The 19,162-nt window shown below is 36.5% G+C and overlaps 1 protein-coding gene and 1 long non-coding RNA gene across 9 annotated transcripts in view; one reads left to right on the top strand and one right to left on the bottom strand.

Moving 5' to 3' along the window:
- The window catches only part of LOC122568787, a 39,599-nt gene that overhangs the window by 9,267 nt on the left and 11,170 nt on the right, over positions 1-19,162 (top strand). For all 8 annotated transcript variants that reach the window (XM_043728951.1, XM_043728952.1, XM_043728950.1 and 5 more), the window contains exon 3: positions 18,420-18,653. In XM_043728951.1, coding sequence (XP_043584886.1) covers positions 18,420-18,653 — 234 coding nt within the window. The remainder of the gene's footprint in view (positions 1-18,419; positions 18,654-19,162) is intronic.
- LOC122568788 lies at positions 9,048-10,793 on the bottom strand. Its single transcript, XR_006317198.1, has 2 exons — positions 10,037-10,793; positions 9,048-9,115 (listed from the first exon to the last, which is right to left on the bottom strand). It is a non-coding gene; the product is annotated as an uncharacterized LOC122568788 (long non-coding RNA).

The raw sequence follows: 19,162 nt of genomic DNA, 5'->3' as shown, positions 1-19,162 counted from the left end.
TCTACCTCGTTAGCGTTTAAAGTGAATGATATAACATGTAAATGACGTCTATCCTGGAATATAGATAGAATAGATAGTTCTTTATGTTGATTGTAGGTTAAAAGTAGGTCAGAACTAGAAAATATTCCATACAATATTATTAATCTTCTCGACAGCTACATTTTTAATGTTGTTTTTAAATATGTATTATTCGTTGAAGTAATTTATACGCGTAATGGGAAAATAAATCAAAATCAGGAAATATTTCCAAACAAAAATTAGTGCCATTTGTAAGAACGTCCATATATAACGGATTAGATAAATTGTGAGACATCATGATTCATACTATTACGATAAAATTTATTGAAGTAAAAAGTATCGTGTAATTGGTGAATATTTTATCGTAAAATTTATCTGAAAATTTGAAATTTCTAATTCTTTACATTTAATTTATGTTTAAGCGAAACATATTTTTAAGAAGAAGAAATCACAAGTAGAAACATATTCTCCAAATAAGTCACGGTCAAAACAGTTTACCCAAGGTAGATTTCTCAAGATAACTTCGTGTCTTACAAAACACCGTGTTTTCTGACGATAGTTAGACGATTTCTAATTACTTCTTTTTAAAAAAATTGTCAGGGTCATTCATATCGTGAAAATAAAACATCGTTTTTTATCGTTCACACATTAATTTTAAGATTCGAAAGCTTCAATTAGATACAGTGATCTTTATCGAACCTCTACATTTTTCAGAACCCAGATTTCTACTAAAAATGAATGATTACATGATACATGTAGTCACAACAAAGAAATACATTCCAACAATTTCAGTTCTTCAACTTTCGAAACATAAGTACTATAATTCCTCTGTCTCCAACTTCTCGAATATCTACGTTCCTGACGAAACAATCGATCGTTAGATCACAAGAGGAATCACATAACTTACTCACCACGACTATCAATCCCTAAACGACACACTTATCCGATTCTTAAATTTCAATCGAACTCTTGTACGCGGAATGTCCCCTTCTCTTTACCCATCACGCCACAATATTGCAGAATCGATCGCGTCCACTTGTCGAGCGATTTTCGAAAGTGCTCAGCGCGATGTAATGCGTAAAGGTTGAACGAACCGTTCGCGCAAGCCTAGCTGATAATCGGAATTCGCGCGAGCGTGTGCCCACTTGTTCGACCCACTTGGACTGGCCGGTTCTCGACTTCCGGTTTTTCGTTCTTGCGCGGCTTCTCCGGTGGAGGACGTTAGCACGGTCGAGCATGGCACGGCAGGTGGCGAGGCCGGCATCGTGAATTTCCCGGTTAAAGAAAACGCGGCAGGCATGTCCACGAGACAAATCGGGTGGGAAAAGAGAAAGCGGGTCAAAGAGGCCACCATGGCGACAGCAACGGCGACCACCAGGTTTAACCTCCTCTTCGATCCGTTCAACCTTCTCTCCGGTCTCCTTATTTCCTCTTGTTTCGTTCACCGAGTTTCGATGTCCCTTCTAGTACATCGAGAGTCATCGAAGTCCTCCGTAAGTTTGCCATCGTTGAACATCGTCGCGCCATGTTGAACTTATAGAAGAGTTTCTTGGAAAATTCGAATGCAAGTTCTGACCGCGAAAGATATTTTAAAATTGTGAGTATAAATTTAGATAGTCGGTTAAATGGTAAAAAGAAAGGATAAAAATGCGAAAAGTATGGGAGAGTTTATGAGAGTTGGAAGTATTATGATTATAAAGAGTATTTGCACACCGTGGCATTTATTATAGCATTTACGTACGAATTAATTTTTAGTAATACTTTCGTACGAATATGAAAATTTGATATTACAAAAATGATATTAAAACTCTAATACTTTTTGTAGCGATTGTAGAAATATCGAACTTGAAGAACGTATAACGATTCGTGTCGCAAGGTCATTTACATCAAACCGTTTTAAACGTGTTCTTGCTAGCAATAGCATTATTTGAAAATGAGTATTCTTGTAGAACGAGGCGTGAATTCCTATTCAGACTTCTCTCTGTGGATATGGAAGAACTTAAATGAGCTGATGAATACCGGGTAAGATGAAAACTTCCAGAGATCTTTGAACGCAGGAGCGCATTAGAATAACATGTGCATAGTTAAAAACATCTTTTCGTGCAAAAGAAATCTTTATATCTCCGGAACGAATGTGGGTTCATTAAGATGCCTTTGTTCCATTGTAAACTCCACGGACTAATTCACTACGTGTTTGTCACTTTAAAACACATTATATACCATGATAAATTTGAGAAACTAGATTAGAAATTGTATAAGTGAAAATGGGTAGGTTTACAAACCTTAAATGTCCGATAGAAAATCCACGAGCATAGTTTCTTTCGCGCTAAAGTTACTATCTATCCGCAATATAGTCAGGTATCGCTATTAAAAAATTTCGATACATAGACTTCTCGAAATTTCCCTCATACATTCACATCAAAATGTAGTGCATTATACATTACGCATGTTCCAATAAATCATATAACGAGCTGTCAGAATAATATCAGTTTAACACGTTCCGTGCCGTTTTCGCCTAACTTTCCACTCGGGTCATGTACTAACGATCTTGCACACTGATGCATTTATTATACACATTAGAAACGTTTTATACATTTGATACTATATATAACTAAACTAAATTAGAAAGGTAATATATAATAGAAACAGAAGATTATGAAAAACAATCAGTTAGAAATGCTTGGTAATACAATAACTGTCTTAAACCACATTCTCGATCGAAAACAAAACCATTCATCGATACCACACCTCGAACCGATCGATATCGATCACATTCTTACCTATCACGTGCGCTAACGTCCATCCATTTGTCTGCAAGATCCAAACTGTGCGCTTCGAAAACCTCGTTCGCTGTCTTCGCGATGGTGCGGCAGAACCGTTCGCAGAACAGCTGGCGTAAAAGTACCCAGCAGTGCATCAAGCGCCATAACCGCGCCAAGCAAAAAGCGCTTCGTTTCGAAGTCTCTGAGCGTAACGGTAACCCAGGGATCCATGTAGAGAGGCGGAAGAACGCGCGATGGAGGCGTAATCGCGATTTCGATTATCACCTGTCGCGTTAAGGTGTTCGCTCATACCGAGGACCAACGTCGACGTATTATTTATGGATTTTTAATGGAGAATTCAGGAGAGGGATGGTACGAGCGGACAAGGTAAATTCTGTTAGAGAAATCTCTGAACGTTAAAATGTATCATCACTAGAGAATATATGTTGTAAGGTGTATATGTTCATGAAGGTTTGGAAATTTATAATGTTGTAACATAGCATAGAGAAATGTTCTCCAAAGATCGACTTATAGAACTTTTTGTCTATAATATAGGTATATTATATATATAATATAGCAATACCGTATTAACAATTTTCGGATAATCTAAGTTCAGTAAAACTGTGTCGTGTGACGTTGCTGAAATCTCACAATCGTAGCGTCATGGGATTCTTCAATTTCTTCATATTTCTAACGACGCAACGCACTCCTGTGCACAATAGCGCATACCTTGCTATTGGAGAATATCATATCGGTGACAAAATTGCAACAATATCATATCGCTCATCTATGTCCAATTTGAACGTTGTTGACGCGATATTGATCTCAGTGATTCGGTACATGATTCTTTAGCTTCTATCCAGCGAATGCCAGATGATGTAGCGTGCATAAAATCAGCTTCGATAGCGTTTATCTTCGATAAGAGACGGGGTCCACGTGAAAGTAAGCCGCGATTCGTTCCCATATACCGTTAACCAATGACGAACTTTACATAACGTGTGTGTGCGTCGCACTGGTAACCCAAAATTTCGGGAATTTGGCTGGAGTCACGAGGAACCGGTTTATCAAATCTATAACGGAAACGTCGGAGATTCGAAAAGTCGTAACGGGAACACCGAGACGATCATCCGAGAGGCGAGTAAACTCGACTGAGTGACTTGCTCGAGGAAATACAAGAGTACCGAGCTCGTAAACCTGTAATTCGTAAGTTATCCACGGCTACGAGCTCAGGTCGCGCGAAATCTTCCCGCGAACGTTCGTATAAATCTCGCGTCGAGCAGAGGTATATGGGTCGCGCTCGTTTTACGCGAGTTATAGAAGCGTTCGAACAACGATCGTTCGAAAGCAGAAGAAAAGATAAAGCAGATTTTATAGCTGTTTATAGCTGTTTGCATACCGAGGGAATAAAGTAGCAGATGCGAGTGGTGCACGTTGCGTGTGATAAAGGATACGTGAAAGAATTGTGAAATAATGGAAGGTTAAATGGTGTATATATAATATTCAAACACTGCAATGGAGAAGTGGGAAATAAGAGAAAAAAAAGTAGTAAATTTCTAGACCGTATCTAGATGGTCGACGCTCGTTTTTCACTCTCTCGCGACTCGCGGCTCGCGAGATTCCGTCTTCAAGGCGCACGCTTTTCCTTCAGGCACTCCGTTGCATACGCACACGTGCCTGTATTCGCTTTTAAAAGTAAACGGCTATAAATCTGACTGTACGTTTAAGACAGAAGAAATTCTAAATATAATATCTTGCTTGGATGCTGCGTTACGAACGAGCCTTTCATGGCCCTGTAGTCTAGGTTAGCTATTAATAATATTTATGACGTTACAGTTACGATGAAAACATGAATTGGGTATTATCGAAGTGACCAGTGTTTACTTTAAATCATTTTTACATTGTAAATATTTAAGAATTGTTTCTTTATTAATTGTTGTTGTATTTCACTCGGATTACTTGTAGGTTTTTTTATTAATTACAAAAGATCGTATATATTAGCAGTTATGTGGAAACCGTAAAATCCATGAATGTGAGGGCACTTAATGAATCGAATTCAGTCACATATTTAATCTATGACGAAATTAATTATAATATCGTTGAAAGACCGCAATTATGCAGAGACTATGTATACATAATATGTACGGTATATATATGTTCAAAAGTCGTTTCATCTACAATCTGCCCTTAAGGCGTGTGAGACCTACTTAGAGATATTGTATAGAGACGTGTACCTGTATGGATGGCTTGTTTGTGTCGACAGATAGTTTGTAAGACATGAATATTCTGTAAAGTTTAGACATACAGGACATCATGTATACGACACACGATATATGTACACGGTACACGATACACGAATATAATATTCAGTGTGTGTAAGCCGCCTATTCGAGAAAAATGAATCATTCCTGAGCGATAGAGAGGCGTTCATACATCTGTCGAAAATTTGTTATTGCTACCGAAGACATTCTCAGTTGCTTAAAATTTCTCAGAAGCAGTAAACCGAACAATAGTATCTTCTGTGTCATCAATATCTGCATATTCATCGTATGGCGTCACACGTTTCTCAATATCGCTTATTCCCAAGATATTTCACACACAGAAAGGGTCTTTGTCGATCATCATGGATACCTAGGAAACTCTCCTCGATGAAACTTATCTAGAATCTTTCTGTTTGTCGACAAAACCTACTCAAGATCAACCACGTCGTTAATCCTTCTAGTGGATCGGTCGATGTTTTGAGAAAGGCCTCGCGACTTCTCGGTTCCTTTAACGCGCGGCTAACGATGCACTTCTTCAGACGCGAGCGCGCTACATCATTATCCTTACGTCATTTCTAAGAACTATAGTGCGCACCGCAGCCGTTTCCCACGAGACCGTGACTTTAGTGCGAATGCAAATCCGTTCGACGATTAATTAGAATTCCCGCGGTAGGCAGCCGCCTGTGGTCGTTGCTCGGTCAATTGCGACTGGAAATTTCACGAAAGAAAGAAAAAGTCTGGGTACCATATTTAGGATAGAAAGAAGGAAACCGAATATCCTGATTTTTTTCCATATGATGCATTAAAGCAAGAACGTCGATCGATATAGAATTTGTGCACTTTCCTTATAAGACTTTAGAGCTAAATACGACGCGGTCTGATATCTTATTCTTACGCTTTGCTTTAAAAAACTTTTATTAGAAAACTAGAAAAACCAAAAAGCCTGTACTTTTATTTTCGTCCTACCGTAATTATCATTTTAATCGTAATTATCAAAATGATAATTAGTGTATTTAAATGTGGCGAGTTGGTAGTACTATAAAAATTCACCTCCTTTGTCTACAACGACCTATGTTCGCGAACGCTCGCATGGAAGAAGCGACGTAGTTCGTGAGGCTCGTGAGAAACAATATATCGCCGTACTGCGTTGTGCGTCGACAATAGACTATGTTGGTACTTTCCATTCGCGACATTCGTCGTTGACATTTCTGCGGCACGCTATTCGTTGTCACCGATCGAGCATGGATAATTAACCGCATCCATGAAAGCGTACTTTCTTCTTGGAATTCGGCATTCCGATGACAACGCATCCAATTAACGCCGATCACGGGAGGCCGTGATTTACTGGTATATGATATGTATGTTAGCTCAATTTTATTTTCGCCGATAGATTTCTTTTTGAAAAAATTCAAAGAAGAAATAGAAATTCTATAATATATTTCGTTATGGCGTGATTTTCGCAATTTATTGCAATACTCATATAATTGACTTTCTCCTATTGCGGTATGAATGTGGGTTTCATTGAAGTATCAATTAACAGATTACTGTATTTAATTACATAAAATACTTTAATTTACTTTTACTCGTACAGTAGATGAACAAAGTATTGTTATTGGCTCTGCGACTATTATCATTTGATATTCACTTTCCAATTAGTTATAATATATTTTTCTATTTTATATATATATTTATGAATTCTATGAAAGCTAATTCTAGAACTTCCAATACAGTTTAACTGGAAATATCAAATACTCTTTTCATTATCGACATAAGATTTTTTCCATACAGACCAGCCAATGATACTTCCTCTATCTAAAATCTCTAATTCAATCTCTCATTTTTTCCTATTGAAATTAAATGTTAATATTTCGATTTATCGTACTTTCTTATTACATTTCTATGACTCTTCGATCCCATCAATCAATTTTCTCAATAATATAAAAATACTTCCAAGTAATATCTTCATAAAAAGAGAAATAACAACTCTGGCTGCGAATTCCAAGAATCTGCCGCAATTCTTACTCCTATTATCTTCAACTGTCTGAATTACATCACCTTTTTTAGAATAAAGTCGTAGGACGAAGTAGTATCTCCAACAAATACGCTTACGGACATCGTACAAGCACTTTCTAGAATATTATGCGAATACATAATTCGCAACGAGAGTTATATTTGGCTGATTTTCTTCAATTACTTGAAGCAGAAAACGCAATGTTTTTAATTACACCGGTTCGTTAGCTTTCGCGTATGGAATCACGGTTCAACGTCAATGAACTTTACGCTGGTCGAGCATCGAATAGGCGCACGATCTGAGAAATCGATGTTTCTGACCGATTCGGGAATTAGCACGGCGACTGCGTGGCCATCTACGACGAGAATAATGAGCAGTGAAAGCCTGTCGTTGGAAATTTATCAAAACAAGGCAGGCTTCGTTAAGCGAAACGCCTCGGAAAGATCGGCTTCATGTATATTAATTCGATGTAAGTGAAATAGGTATCGAGTCGTAGCAGCGACGGAATCGTTAATCGAGCGACACTTGCAAAGTTCAATGGAACTGTGCTTTAAGTCGCATGATAATTTATTTAGAATAATTTATCGATTTGGATATTTGCTTTTTCTGGACGAAGTACAATTCAATTACAATGTTCTGTTTGCTAATTTCATAAAGTAGTAAATATCGTCTGCAGTTATTCATTGATCATTGGTTTGTATTTGCTTGAGTATAGTTCACGTACTGGTACTATAAATCAACCGGAGCTTCCGGCACTGTGTATCATTTAACATAAAATTTTGTTTCGATAAGAACGGAAGTTTTCCGAATCAACGAATTTGCTGAATTGGTTGAAACCAATATAGATATTGTGTTTCCTGTATACACGTATACTGATTTGTTAATTATTCAAATTAATAGGCGTGTCTGGTCAAAACGTGGTTAAAGAACCAGACATCGATTTCACATACATTTGAAATATGAACCGTTATGTTTTCAATTTCGATGCAGATTCGACTTTGTTGTTTAATATACATATGAATAAATTATTTTTATGCTACCTGGCAGCAATGACCTTATTTAAGCGAAAGATGACTTAAGAGGACAGTATATCATTTCATAAGATGTAAGATATGATACTGCCGATTTTTATGCAAATTTATATTTTTGAGAATATAATTAAAGGCGTAGAGCTTTGATAGAAAATGACTTTACCTTGCAAGTATTGTAAAACGCACTATGCTTTGAATGTTTTATATATTTTTTCATATTACGCGCATTCTATGCAGTTTTGCACTTTCGAAATTCCTTTAAATGTATAAAAATTCCAATCCACATATTTATAAGTTTCATTCTAGTAAGCGTTCTATATATTCCTTGCATTAATTGTATATATCATTAAATAACTAATTACATCACAATAATCAACAATTATAAACAACAATTACAATTATAATTACATTTCATTCTTAAATCAGCAAACGATCATTAAAAACGACATTTGCACGTTCATATATTACGTCGTATCTCAAATAGCCTAACTCAAACGTACCGTTAAACCACATCATACATCGTATATTTATTTGAAGTATCTTCACAAATAAGCTGCTAAGCCTTTCAGCTTCATATTTTCTTTTTTCAAAACTGCCAAAACCATCGGATTACATGACGTAATTCCTGGCAGATTTCAATTTAATTCTGAAATCCATTTGATGACAACAAGCGAACATAGATGTGGAGTTAGTGACGTCGCTGATCACGCGAAATGTAAAATTCCCCGTCCGCGAATAGAAATAACGACACTTTATGAATCGTAAAGGAATGCACGTTATTGCGACGTCTGGAAACTTTCTAACGGCGCTGGGTAAAGATGGGAACAAGTCCTTTCTCAGGAGACGCGAAAAAACTAATCTTCATTGAGCGTACGCCTAACCCTGTGTGTCGCAGCTAAGAAATTAAGCCGGCAAATGGTGAGATGTTATTCGAGTTTCTTTTCAACTATTCCGTTCCATTTTTTTCTCAGCGTGGTCCCACGATTAGTCGGCACTCGTATTCTATCCGTGAATTCACAAAGAAGGTCTGTAAAACTGGAACATATAGTTAGGTTAATTGTAAAATTTATCGATAATCGCTAATCGAATTTTTTGAATTTAGTAGATATTATATATACGAACGTCACAACGTATTGACAGTAGTCGATCAATATGAAAAGGATGATAATTGAAATGAAATGTTGAATCGAGGGATATAATTGATTAAGCGCTCGCGCGTTTCGAATATTCAGGGCAACGGAAATGTGAATTTATCGGTGAAAATAAGAGAATATATTTCCTGTTGGTTTCAGTTTTAATTATTGCCGTCTATTGCGCTAAACGCACATGGTGTAACGTTTATCACGCAACTAATTTGTAGCAACTCTAATAAATATCTATGCACATAAACGTATATTGTTAATCTAAATGAAATCGCTTATTTATGTAGAATTTCCTGTAATGTATAGCAATATTCTATAAATTAAATTTAGACATTAAAACGAGTGAAATGTATATTACGCAGATATTTGTATTTGCGAAAAATCTTATACGCTGTGGTTTGGTAGATTTTATAAAATTCAAGAGAAAATTTACGCTACGCATTTACTGTTTCAGTATGTTACGTATTAATTCAATCCTTTGAATTTCAAATTCGTTATTGAGCTAACGATGATAATTATTTGTCAAAGAGAAATATGACATTTATTCGAAATTATTTCAATAGATACTTGAATACCTTATGAATCAATTTGATTTTCCTCTTCTACTGAATCGAATATGATATTAATTATCGAGTTACACTTATTTTTTTATTTCTTGTCACCAAAATTTTATTAGCCATCTCAACGATAAGATATCTGATAGGTACTAAAATTCGCGTTCACTCTATAAAAACATTCGTGCTTATATGGGGAAAGCTCTCGGCCATCCGCTACTAGTTCAACGACGAGAATAAAAGTTTTGGACTCGGTTTACCTGAAATCCCTGTCGTCGCTATCACGATTTTCCAATTTTTAGCAGCGTTTCTGCACTTTATTTCCTCGTATTTCTCCCTCCAGTGGTTTCGCACTAACAAAATCTCCTGTCATTTTATAGTTGAAACACTGTTTTCCTCCTCTCTCGGGAAGCCTCGTTCAGGTTACTACAGTTAAGTGACTTGAATTTAAGCAACTCGAAACTTCTTTTCCAATATGAAACTGTTATTCGCTTAAAAATATCGTTGCAAATTTTAGATAAAATACAGATTCTTTGATATATTTCTCGATTTAAAAATATAATTCAATATTTCATGCTACTTAAATTCAAACGATTTAGATTCAATTAATTTGACTAATCCGAATGAATTTTTATCTATCACCAGTCGTTTGGCGAAACGGTAATGCTTTCTCTTTTGCGAAAGAATATTCCTGTCACCAAATACCAGGAACGCTGTCAGTTTGTCAACGAGCGCTCCATGGAACATTTTCAAATTGTTTAATGGATCGAGGTTCTAGCCCGAATGCTCCGCGGCTCGTGCACGCTCATTTTTGGAACAACGGTGTTGCTCTTTCGCGAACAAGAACTTTTCACTTTACGCCAGGCGAAAGTCGTGCAACGTTAAATTGTTATTAGAGAAATGACAGTATTCCCCGAGCGCGATGCACGCTGGCTGCACCGCATTAAATTATGAGATCCTGATGTGCGTTTCCGTCCAACGGACTGTGTCGCACGGTTCTGTCAGCTGGAAAAAAGAAACGCCAGTTGGAAGCAGAGAAAACCGGTACTTTTAGCTGTTCTGTTTACTAGAATGTCTTTTGTACTTGATGTTATGTAAATTAATTACACTTTTTGTGAGATAATTAATCTAATATTTGCCTGACGCGTGTGAGGTTAACGCGATACTCGAATAAACATCTCTTTTCTAATTTATTGTGGTAGATGGTATTACAAGAATCGAGATTAAAATTCTAGACCAATAAATTCCGTAAAAGAAATAAACCTAAAAGATCGATGCATTTTTGCACTCCGGTCTTTTTAAATTACATTCTCGTGGTTGACATGATCGAAGAATTTCAATTCATCGTTTTTCACAAAACAAACCCGATATAAATTTCATTCGATTTTCAATTAAAGTCGACCAAACGATGTCGTCATACATAATTGAAGCGAGGGAACGTCGGCCATGCGATTGTACGATTGTTACCATTCAGCCACGATCGACGTCGATTCCCCGCCATCTACGAAGCGTATTTTTTCCCCTTTCTAAAATATGAAAACGGCCGAGACCGCGTGCTGTGCATGGCGATAGTCGAAGCTCGATCCATTAAACCTGTGCGCGAATCGCAATCGTCGTGGCTTCTTCATAGAAAATTCCCGTTACCGCTCGATCTCGGCGAATAAGCGTTTATATCCCACTTGAGGAGAAATCGTCGCTGATGTCATTTGTCCGCCGTTGAAGCATCGGCAATCGTTCGCCGCATAATTAATTGCCGATCCTGCGATCTTCGTTCCGTTCCGTGGTAGAAACTGGCTTTGTACGACCGCCGTATTATTCTCACGAGAACAAGAAGACGTAGCTGCTTTTATTCGTTCGTTCGATTTATCGCGGCGAAGTCAAAGATGCGGTAGATTCGTATCCATTTAATTCTTCGTAGACACTTGCGTGTACACTCGAAGTCAAAAGTGCATTTATATTGTATAAATGTGGATTTTAATCCGCACATAATTCTAAACTTGGTATATTTTTGAAAATTTTACAAAATTATGAACGTACAAAAAAATGTGCAATATTTCATTTACAATACAAAATTGTCGGTCCTTTACCCATACCGAATGCTAAATTATTCAAATTATTCTAAACATTCGTCGAATTATATTTATATTATTGAAATATGTTAGTTTCTTCGTCTCGGTGATTCATTGCAAAACTCGTGACACAAACTTTATATTTAATTGCGGATACACTTTTGATTCCGACTGTATGAATAGACAGGATCTGCATTCAGATAAATGAGGATACAAATAGATGGTTTAACTCTTCAATAGACAATGTAACTTCAAAGTTACATAACCGTGTATCTATACCTTTCAAAACTTATTTTTTCTATTTATATATTACCTTATATCGTTGCATTGTGTCATTGTACTACCACCAAATAGAGTAATTGTAACAGTTATTAATTCCTGTTTGTCCCATGCCGAACTAAGTATCTGTAATTAATCGTAAAAAGATCCGGTTATAGAAGGTTAAATACATAATACCACTCCTACGCTATTATTCTTATACTCGTATAAAGAGATGTAATCCCTATAAAGAGTACAAGAATCACGTGGCCACTTCACTCTTCAGAGAAAAAGAAGAACGGCGGAAGAATAATGGCCAAATTACGCAGCTCGCGTTCAATTTACCAACTAGCCTCGAGACGAGGCTCGTTTTTTTGTTATTTCATCGTAAATCACGCGAAAGAAAAACCAGAAGGGAGCTTGGAAAATTAATTTATTCGATCAGCTTACAGTATCCTATCAATGTCATTGGACAAAAAACCTCGATACGCCATGGCTACATATTCCATAATTCATAATCGTGTTTGAGATTTTCCTGCGGTCTAGATTTTGAAATTTCTTCCATGTTACTTTAAAAATAAACTTCGAGTTCTGTTTTTGTAGAACTACACGAACTTCTATTAATGATAGTTGATGAATCGGTCGGAAATCGGACAGAAAAGACAAAGATATCTTTGCGGATATTTTCGCGCATTCCAGTGGATGCGGTTCATCGACATTAATAGTGGGAGAGTAGAGAGGTTGCCTCGAAGGTTGCCGCGATTGCCATTCTACGTCTTTTATAATTCTATATTCAGCATGGACACGGCTACGTTTCAGCCGCTTTCTTCGAGCGAACCCGCGCGAATTTCAAACAGGTGGAAGTGGATATCGATAACCTGTTCGACTACCAAGTTGTCTAACAAATTTTCACTCTGGTCGGTTCTCTCACCACGAAACTTTTAGCCGTTAATTTATTAGCCGTACATTTTTATTTTTATAATCGTCATAGCCGTATATTTATTTCATTTATATAACGCTCGATTGTAAACAATTAAAAAGACAAACATCGACGAGAAACAACACGCCCATATAATCACACGCTCTTCGTGATTTCTGTTTGCGTTACGACTAAAAATATTCATGCTGCTTCATACTGCCGTGTATTTATTATTTGACTAAATAACTTGTCGCTCTTGAAATATTGCCTGCTAATTATCGTGGTTCAATTAACATTTTCATCTCAATTATGTAATATATGTTTGGAATATTTCTGATGACATTTTTTACTAACATCATTGACTATCATACAGTATAGTTAATCCTTTTGCCATATACTATAAATCAACCACAAAGACCTCCCTGTTCTCAAAATCGAATTATTTCTCCTTTAGATATACCACAAAATCAATTACGAAGACTTTCTTATTCTTAAAGCTTTCCCTTCGTTATTAAATTCTTCACAACACAAACTAATAATGTCATAATATAAATCCGCCTCTTTCCTCTCAACTTTCTTTCGTTGTTTACCGTGCATTGCCCAAGTTATAAATCTCCGAACATCATGAGTGCTTCAGTGCATCATCACACACGTTGGAATTATACAAATGTTATTTGCTGTCTTAACGCGTCCTAACGATTCGTCGACACTAAATCATATAATTAGAGAGGCTCGCGATTCAAATGTCGTGGCGCAATCGTGGGTTATAGCCGGTGATCGTAGAAAAAAAAAAACGAGCTTCGATGGCAGGATCGTACTCCGAGCATTCCTATGCAATTATAGTTTCCTTTTATCGTGTTGATCATACACCTGGATCGAGGGATCCGGTTTTACACCGAGCAACGAATGCGTAATGCGTGTTCATTAGCGATCCCGTTGAAAGTGGCTACACGAGGATCTATAATATTCCACGGACATGATCGACTTGCTTGTGTTGGGAATAGCCGGTGATAATATGAGGAACGTACACACAGGTGAACGTGTACCCGCGCAAATCGCGAGAATTCCGATTGAATTATTTCGTTATTTTCCAATGAAACGGCCGAAGGTTGTGATAGCATTCGATTACAAATTCTCGTGATTGTTAATAATTAATTCTCCATAACGCCATGTCACTTCAACGTTACATGGATTTCGATATATCGGCATTATGTTTTATTTTATTTATCTGTTGTTGTGTAGAAATAGTAGCAATATTTGTTTTTGATTAAAGACTTATGGAAAAATACGACAGCTTCATCTTCGTGGCCTTCCGATTATAATATTACTATTTAATACAGTTTAGAGGAAACTATATTAATACGATGGATTTTTTTTTAAACCAGTGCAACTAATTTTATAACCCAATATTTCCCCATATTTTTAAACCAGGATGAATAACTATTTGTTTCCCTAGCAAAAGGAAATAAAGTTCCTGACTACAATGATTGCTTTGAGCGACCCGCGAGTGGATTCGTGAATCCGTTTGAAGCAATTTTTCAGTAACGAATCGAAAATTTCACGAAAAATGGTCCGCGAATGCAAACTACCTGATCGTTCTACGCGTGTAAACTGGCGCACGTAACTGCAATCTCGATGTCCCGCTATGCTTTATGTAAAACTGACATATTTTCACGGGACGATATTCAAAATATCTACATGGCAAATTCTTGGATTGGTTTATCTTGCAATGGAACAGGATAGTAACTGTATTACGAATTATGGTACGGCCAACCGGTTTCGTATTGCAATTACTTGTTTGTTAGGTAAATCGATTTCTGAAGTTTCCTAGAAAATGGATTCAGGGAAAATTGAAATAATAGAAAGGAAATTGATATAGAGTGATCTGTGGTAATTTAGTAATATGATTTTGTCAATCGTCATTATCTTAATTATTTTTTAACAAGAACATCCAATGAATATCCTATACGTTGGTGGAATATTGTTGAATACAGATACATATAATCTTTTCTTTCTTATAATAATACAGTATTATTACCATATTTCTAAAAATAATCAAAACAGAGTTAAGAATTTCAGCAGTACAAACGTGCTTAGGAAATATTTGAAATTTAAAATTTGTTTTATATGCGATTTTATAAAAATCAGTCACTTCCTAATAAAATTATAAGAATGTCGTTATACTGATGTTTACGATATTATATGATTAGAAAATATTACGATTAGTACATAAACGTTTTACACTTCGCGTCAAGGATGCTCAACATGATTCCACTTGTGCTCTGATGTTGTATGTAACTTCGAAGGACGTTGGAAATTGTTTCTCGAAGTGTACTTTGGAATCGCAAATAACATCACACATACGGTTGAATTATACGCATTACGTGCCACGACCAATTTTCTCGTCGTTTTGCCGAGTGAAAGGTAATTTAACAATATCACGGGCCTCGTGTTTTTCTCTCCTCAAAACGTTGCCGACCTCTTCTTTCGTTCATCGTCATTAGCGAGTTAAAGTAACGTGAAAAAATAATAGAAATGAAAGTTTCGGCAAACCTTTCAATAAGTGCGGGCAGTAACAAATTTGAAGAAATACTTTAAAAAAGGAGTAATTTTAGTATCTTTCGTTTCTTTATTTATCTCGATTTTATTTGTACGTAAATAATGTTGGAATCGCGGAATGCATAAATTCTAACTACACATATCTGGATACTGATGTCTATGATTCGAGTTTTTATTCCTGGGTACTGGAAAGACAGTTTCGATTTAAATATGAATAAAAAATGGATGCTGATAAATGGTTATCGTGTTCGTTCATCAAAACATTTGCGAGTTCTTGCTACGTCTTTAATCTTCGTTGCGAATAAATACGTTTATTAGCTACTGATACTCCAGTCTTTGCTATTTATGGTCATTGAATTTTGTTAGTTTTTTTACCATTACATTTTTACTTCGCTAAACATTTATCCTTCCATATCATTTTTATCTTCATTTTTCAAAAACTAAGAAAAATCCGATAACGTAACTATTAACTAAAACGTAGACAGGATTCAATTTTATCACTGTTTCTTGAAAAAACTTTCTTAAAGAGCATCGGGTTTTATTATGTCTACAAGAAATAATATTGATGCCATTCTCATTATTTTCACCATTAAAAGAGCGTAACAAAATTATCTGACATATAACAATTTCTAAGAATCCTATATTTTTGCAGGATTTTCCATAAATCGGCCACCTGTCCGCTCGTTAAAGAAGGTCTTTTATTCCCCTTACATAATATGCCAGTTATGTCCGCGCGTGTTCGCATACATATTTCAATCCCCTTTCTGATTCTGTACATACATATATCGTGTTGAGTGTCATTATCTCGTAACACCCACGTTTCCCACTGTATACCTACGTGAAGTCTATTACCTTCACCCGATCAAGTATTGTGAATGCAGTATATGTAAATAGAGTAGCTACACGATTGCCGACAAGGTTGTAGAACGGAACGCGCAAACTGTTAGCGTTTACGGGTTAATGAGATGAATTTTACGGTGCAATAGACCACCTACGCAACCGCGATCGTCCTTAAGATCGTTAGTAATCGGTAAACGCATGTGAGATGTGAATCGGTGCGTGGGCGAAAATTTGAATTATAATACAGGCGCGTTTCGTCGTTAAAAGTTTTCTCTCATGTGTATACATCGTGTAGGCATCATTGGAACGTTTTCGTGAAATGTGAATTACATATTTACGCACGTATTTATTTGCTTGTATATTTATGAAAATGAATTTGGCAATTTATACAAATTAAAAATAAATCGAGGCAGCGTTAAATTAGCTTGAAAATTTATAAAAATATACTGCACCGAGTGACACTTGATATTTACGATGCAAGAAGTTGCAGCAGGCATATACGTACAACGAAGCTGGTTTAAAGTGAGGGTTAGCGCAGGAAACCGTAAGGAATAAACTCTGCCATGTTATTAGGTTTAGTTACTTCGTTGCATTATCGTTTATCTCTTCGCTTGATGTTCGATCCGCCCTGTTACTTGTTTTAAACATAGGAATCTTTAGAAATTGATCTGTATCTTCGTTGCACGAACGAACAGCAGAAAATCATGAAACCAAGAAATATAAAAATTGTTCAGGAAAAAGAAAAGAGTATCCTGTAATTTTTATCAACATAAAACTGGTTGCAACTCTAGGTCCTGATTCATTCTATATCTTCCTGGTATTCAAACATAATGCAACACAAATTAATATTCTCGTTCTACAATAAAGTAAAAAAGAAAAGAAACTTCTTAGATGAAATCAAAGTTGAAATAATTGCGGGACAAAGACAAGAGATAAATTCAAAAAAATAAAATCCACCTCTGAATGCTCCCATCCAATTCATCGCAGAGACAAATCATCTATGTCTCTGTTACGCCACGTGGCTTTCCATAGGCCGTTATTCCTAACCGTCGTTCGTGGCATCGCAGTATCGCGAGCGAACCGTCTCAAGTAGCCCAACATACACAATGTAGTGGCCAACACCAAACAGAGCGAGTTCTAGGAACGTCGATACGTTTCGTTATTTTAAACACACTCATAAGGTGACACACGTGATCATGGCGTGATCAGTGGCGTGATTGGTGGCGCGACCCGAGCATGGTGGGGATCGTCTCCCATGGAACACAAAGGGCCCATCGAAGGGCAATCAGTATCGATTGAGAATCCAAACGAAATGCACTAAAAGTCTCCAACGAATTACAAATCGTCTAACCTATCAAATACAAAACACATTGTAAAGTCGAGTCGAATCATTATCTCAAACTAATTGCATCATCTTTCAAATAATTTGTGGCGCTTCATTATACTGTTGTTTATATATATATTGTCAAATATATCATTTTTTGTTAACTCTGTTAATTCAGTGTTAATCTCAATTAACCACCGTTGTCATCTTAACGGACACAGAGGAACGACTAATTCGCGGCGTCGATTTTCTGAATCGTAGCGAGAATTTACGCCTCCCGCTGACGCGCTTTCCTCGCGATCGCGTCTCTCCGCGAACGGTCGTAACAGTCTCCATCGTACGAAGGATTTTAATCGTAATTTCATATGTCATTTTCTATACCTGCGTGGAGCATAAAGTCATCGAAACCGTATTGTAATGCGCCGTACTTCGAGGCAATATGATTCAGTCAAAAGCAGAACGTGCCGAGTGCAACTGTAACTCGATATTAAACTATAAGAGTTTCCACGCGCGGAATAGATCATAATCACAGCGAAATGTCGAGGACGACGGTCGAATCGCGACAAGTCGCAGCTAATGTTTAAACGCGTACACGATATAGGAAGGTATTGATCACGAAATATACGTTTGACGACGTCATGATTTTTAATAAGAGACGTTATGTCTATTTACAGGCGTATATAAAGAAGGAACTGGGTAAAGTGGTGGTGTACACAACGACCTCCGGTATCGTGAGGAAAACGTTCTACAACTGCAAGAAGGTGAAGCAAATTCTGAGGACGCATATGGTCAAATACGACGAGTTGGACCTGTTTGGCGACGCAGAGTTGCAGACCGAATTGAGAGATCGTTTGGGCTCTACGGTGATACAGTTGCCGCAGCTTTTCATTGATGGACAACACATCGGGGTATGTAGATTCATAGTATACATATAAATTAGTTCTTCTTGCTGGAACAAGTAATTATTAATTCGTGATTATTCACGAGGACATTGTTTAAAAAACAGAAGAAGATCTGAAACTTGAGATTTGATCTTGGTTGATTAGTTTTACTTTCATATTGTAATGATAGCGAATTTTTGTACTCTCGTGCAAATAGAAAATTTTTGTGTGATGAAAAATGTTATTGCTACCATTACAAATGTCATTAAAAAATAGAGTGAAGTTTCTTAGTAACTTTTTGCCAATATCTTTCATAAAAACACGAATGATCGATGTAAAATGATTAGGTTAAACGTATTAGATACGGTGAAGTTTGTTTTCGCTGTTACACTAATATTTTATGATATATCGTAGATTAAACTAATAAATTCCAATAATATATTATTGAATATAATATAATATAATAATATAATAAGAAATTTCAATTTCAAGTGGGTAATAAATTTTGTAACGATGCATGTCAAATGATTACGAAA

This window comes from Bombus pyrosoma, linkage group LG6 (genome assembly GCF_014825855.1).
Source record: "Bombus pyrosoma isolate SC7728 linkage group LG6, ASM1482585v1, whole genome shotgun sequence".
In the NCBI taxonomy this organism is placed as follows: domain Eukaryota; kingdom Metazoa; phylum Arthropoda; class Insecta; order Hymenoptera; family Apidae; genus Bombus; species Bombus pyrosoma.
This window is presented reverse-complemented; position numbering and strand designations above follow the sequence as displayed.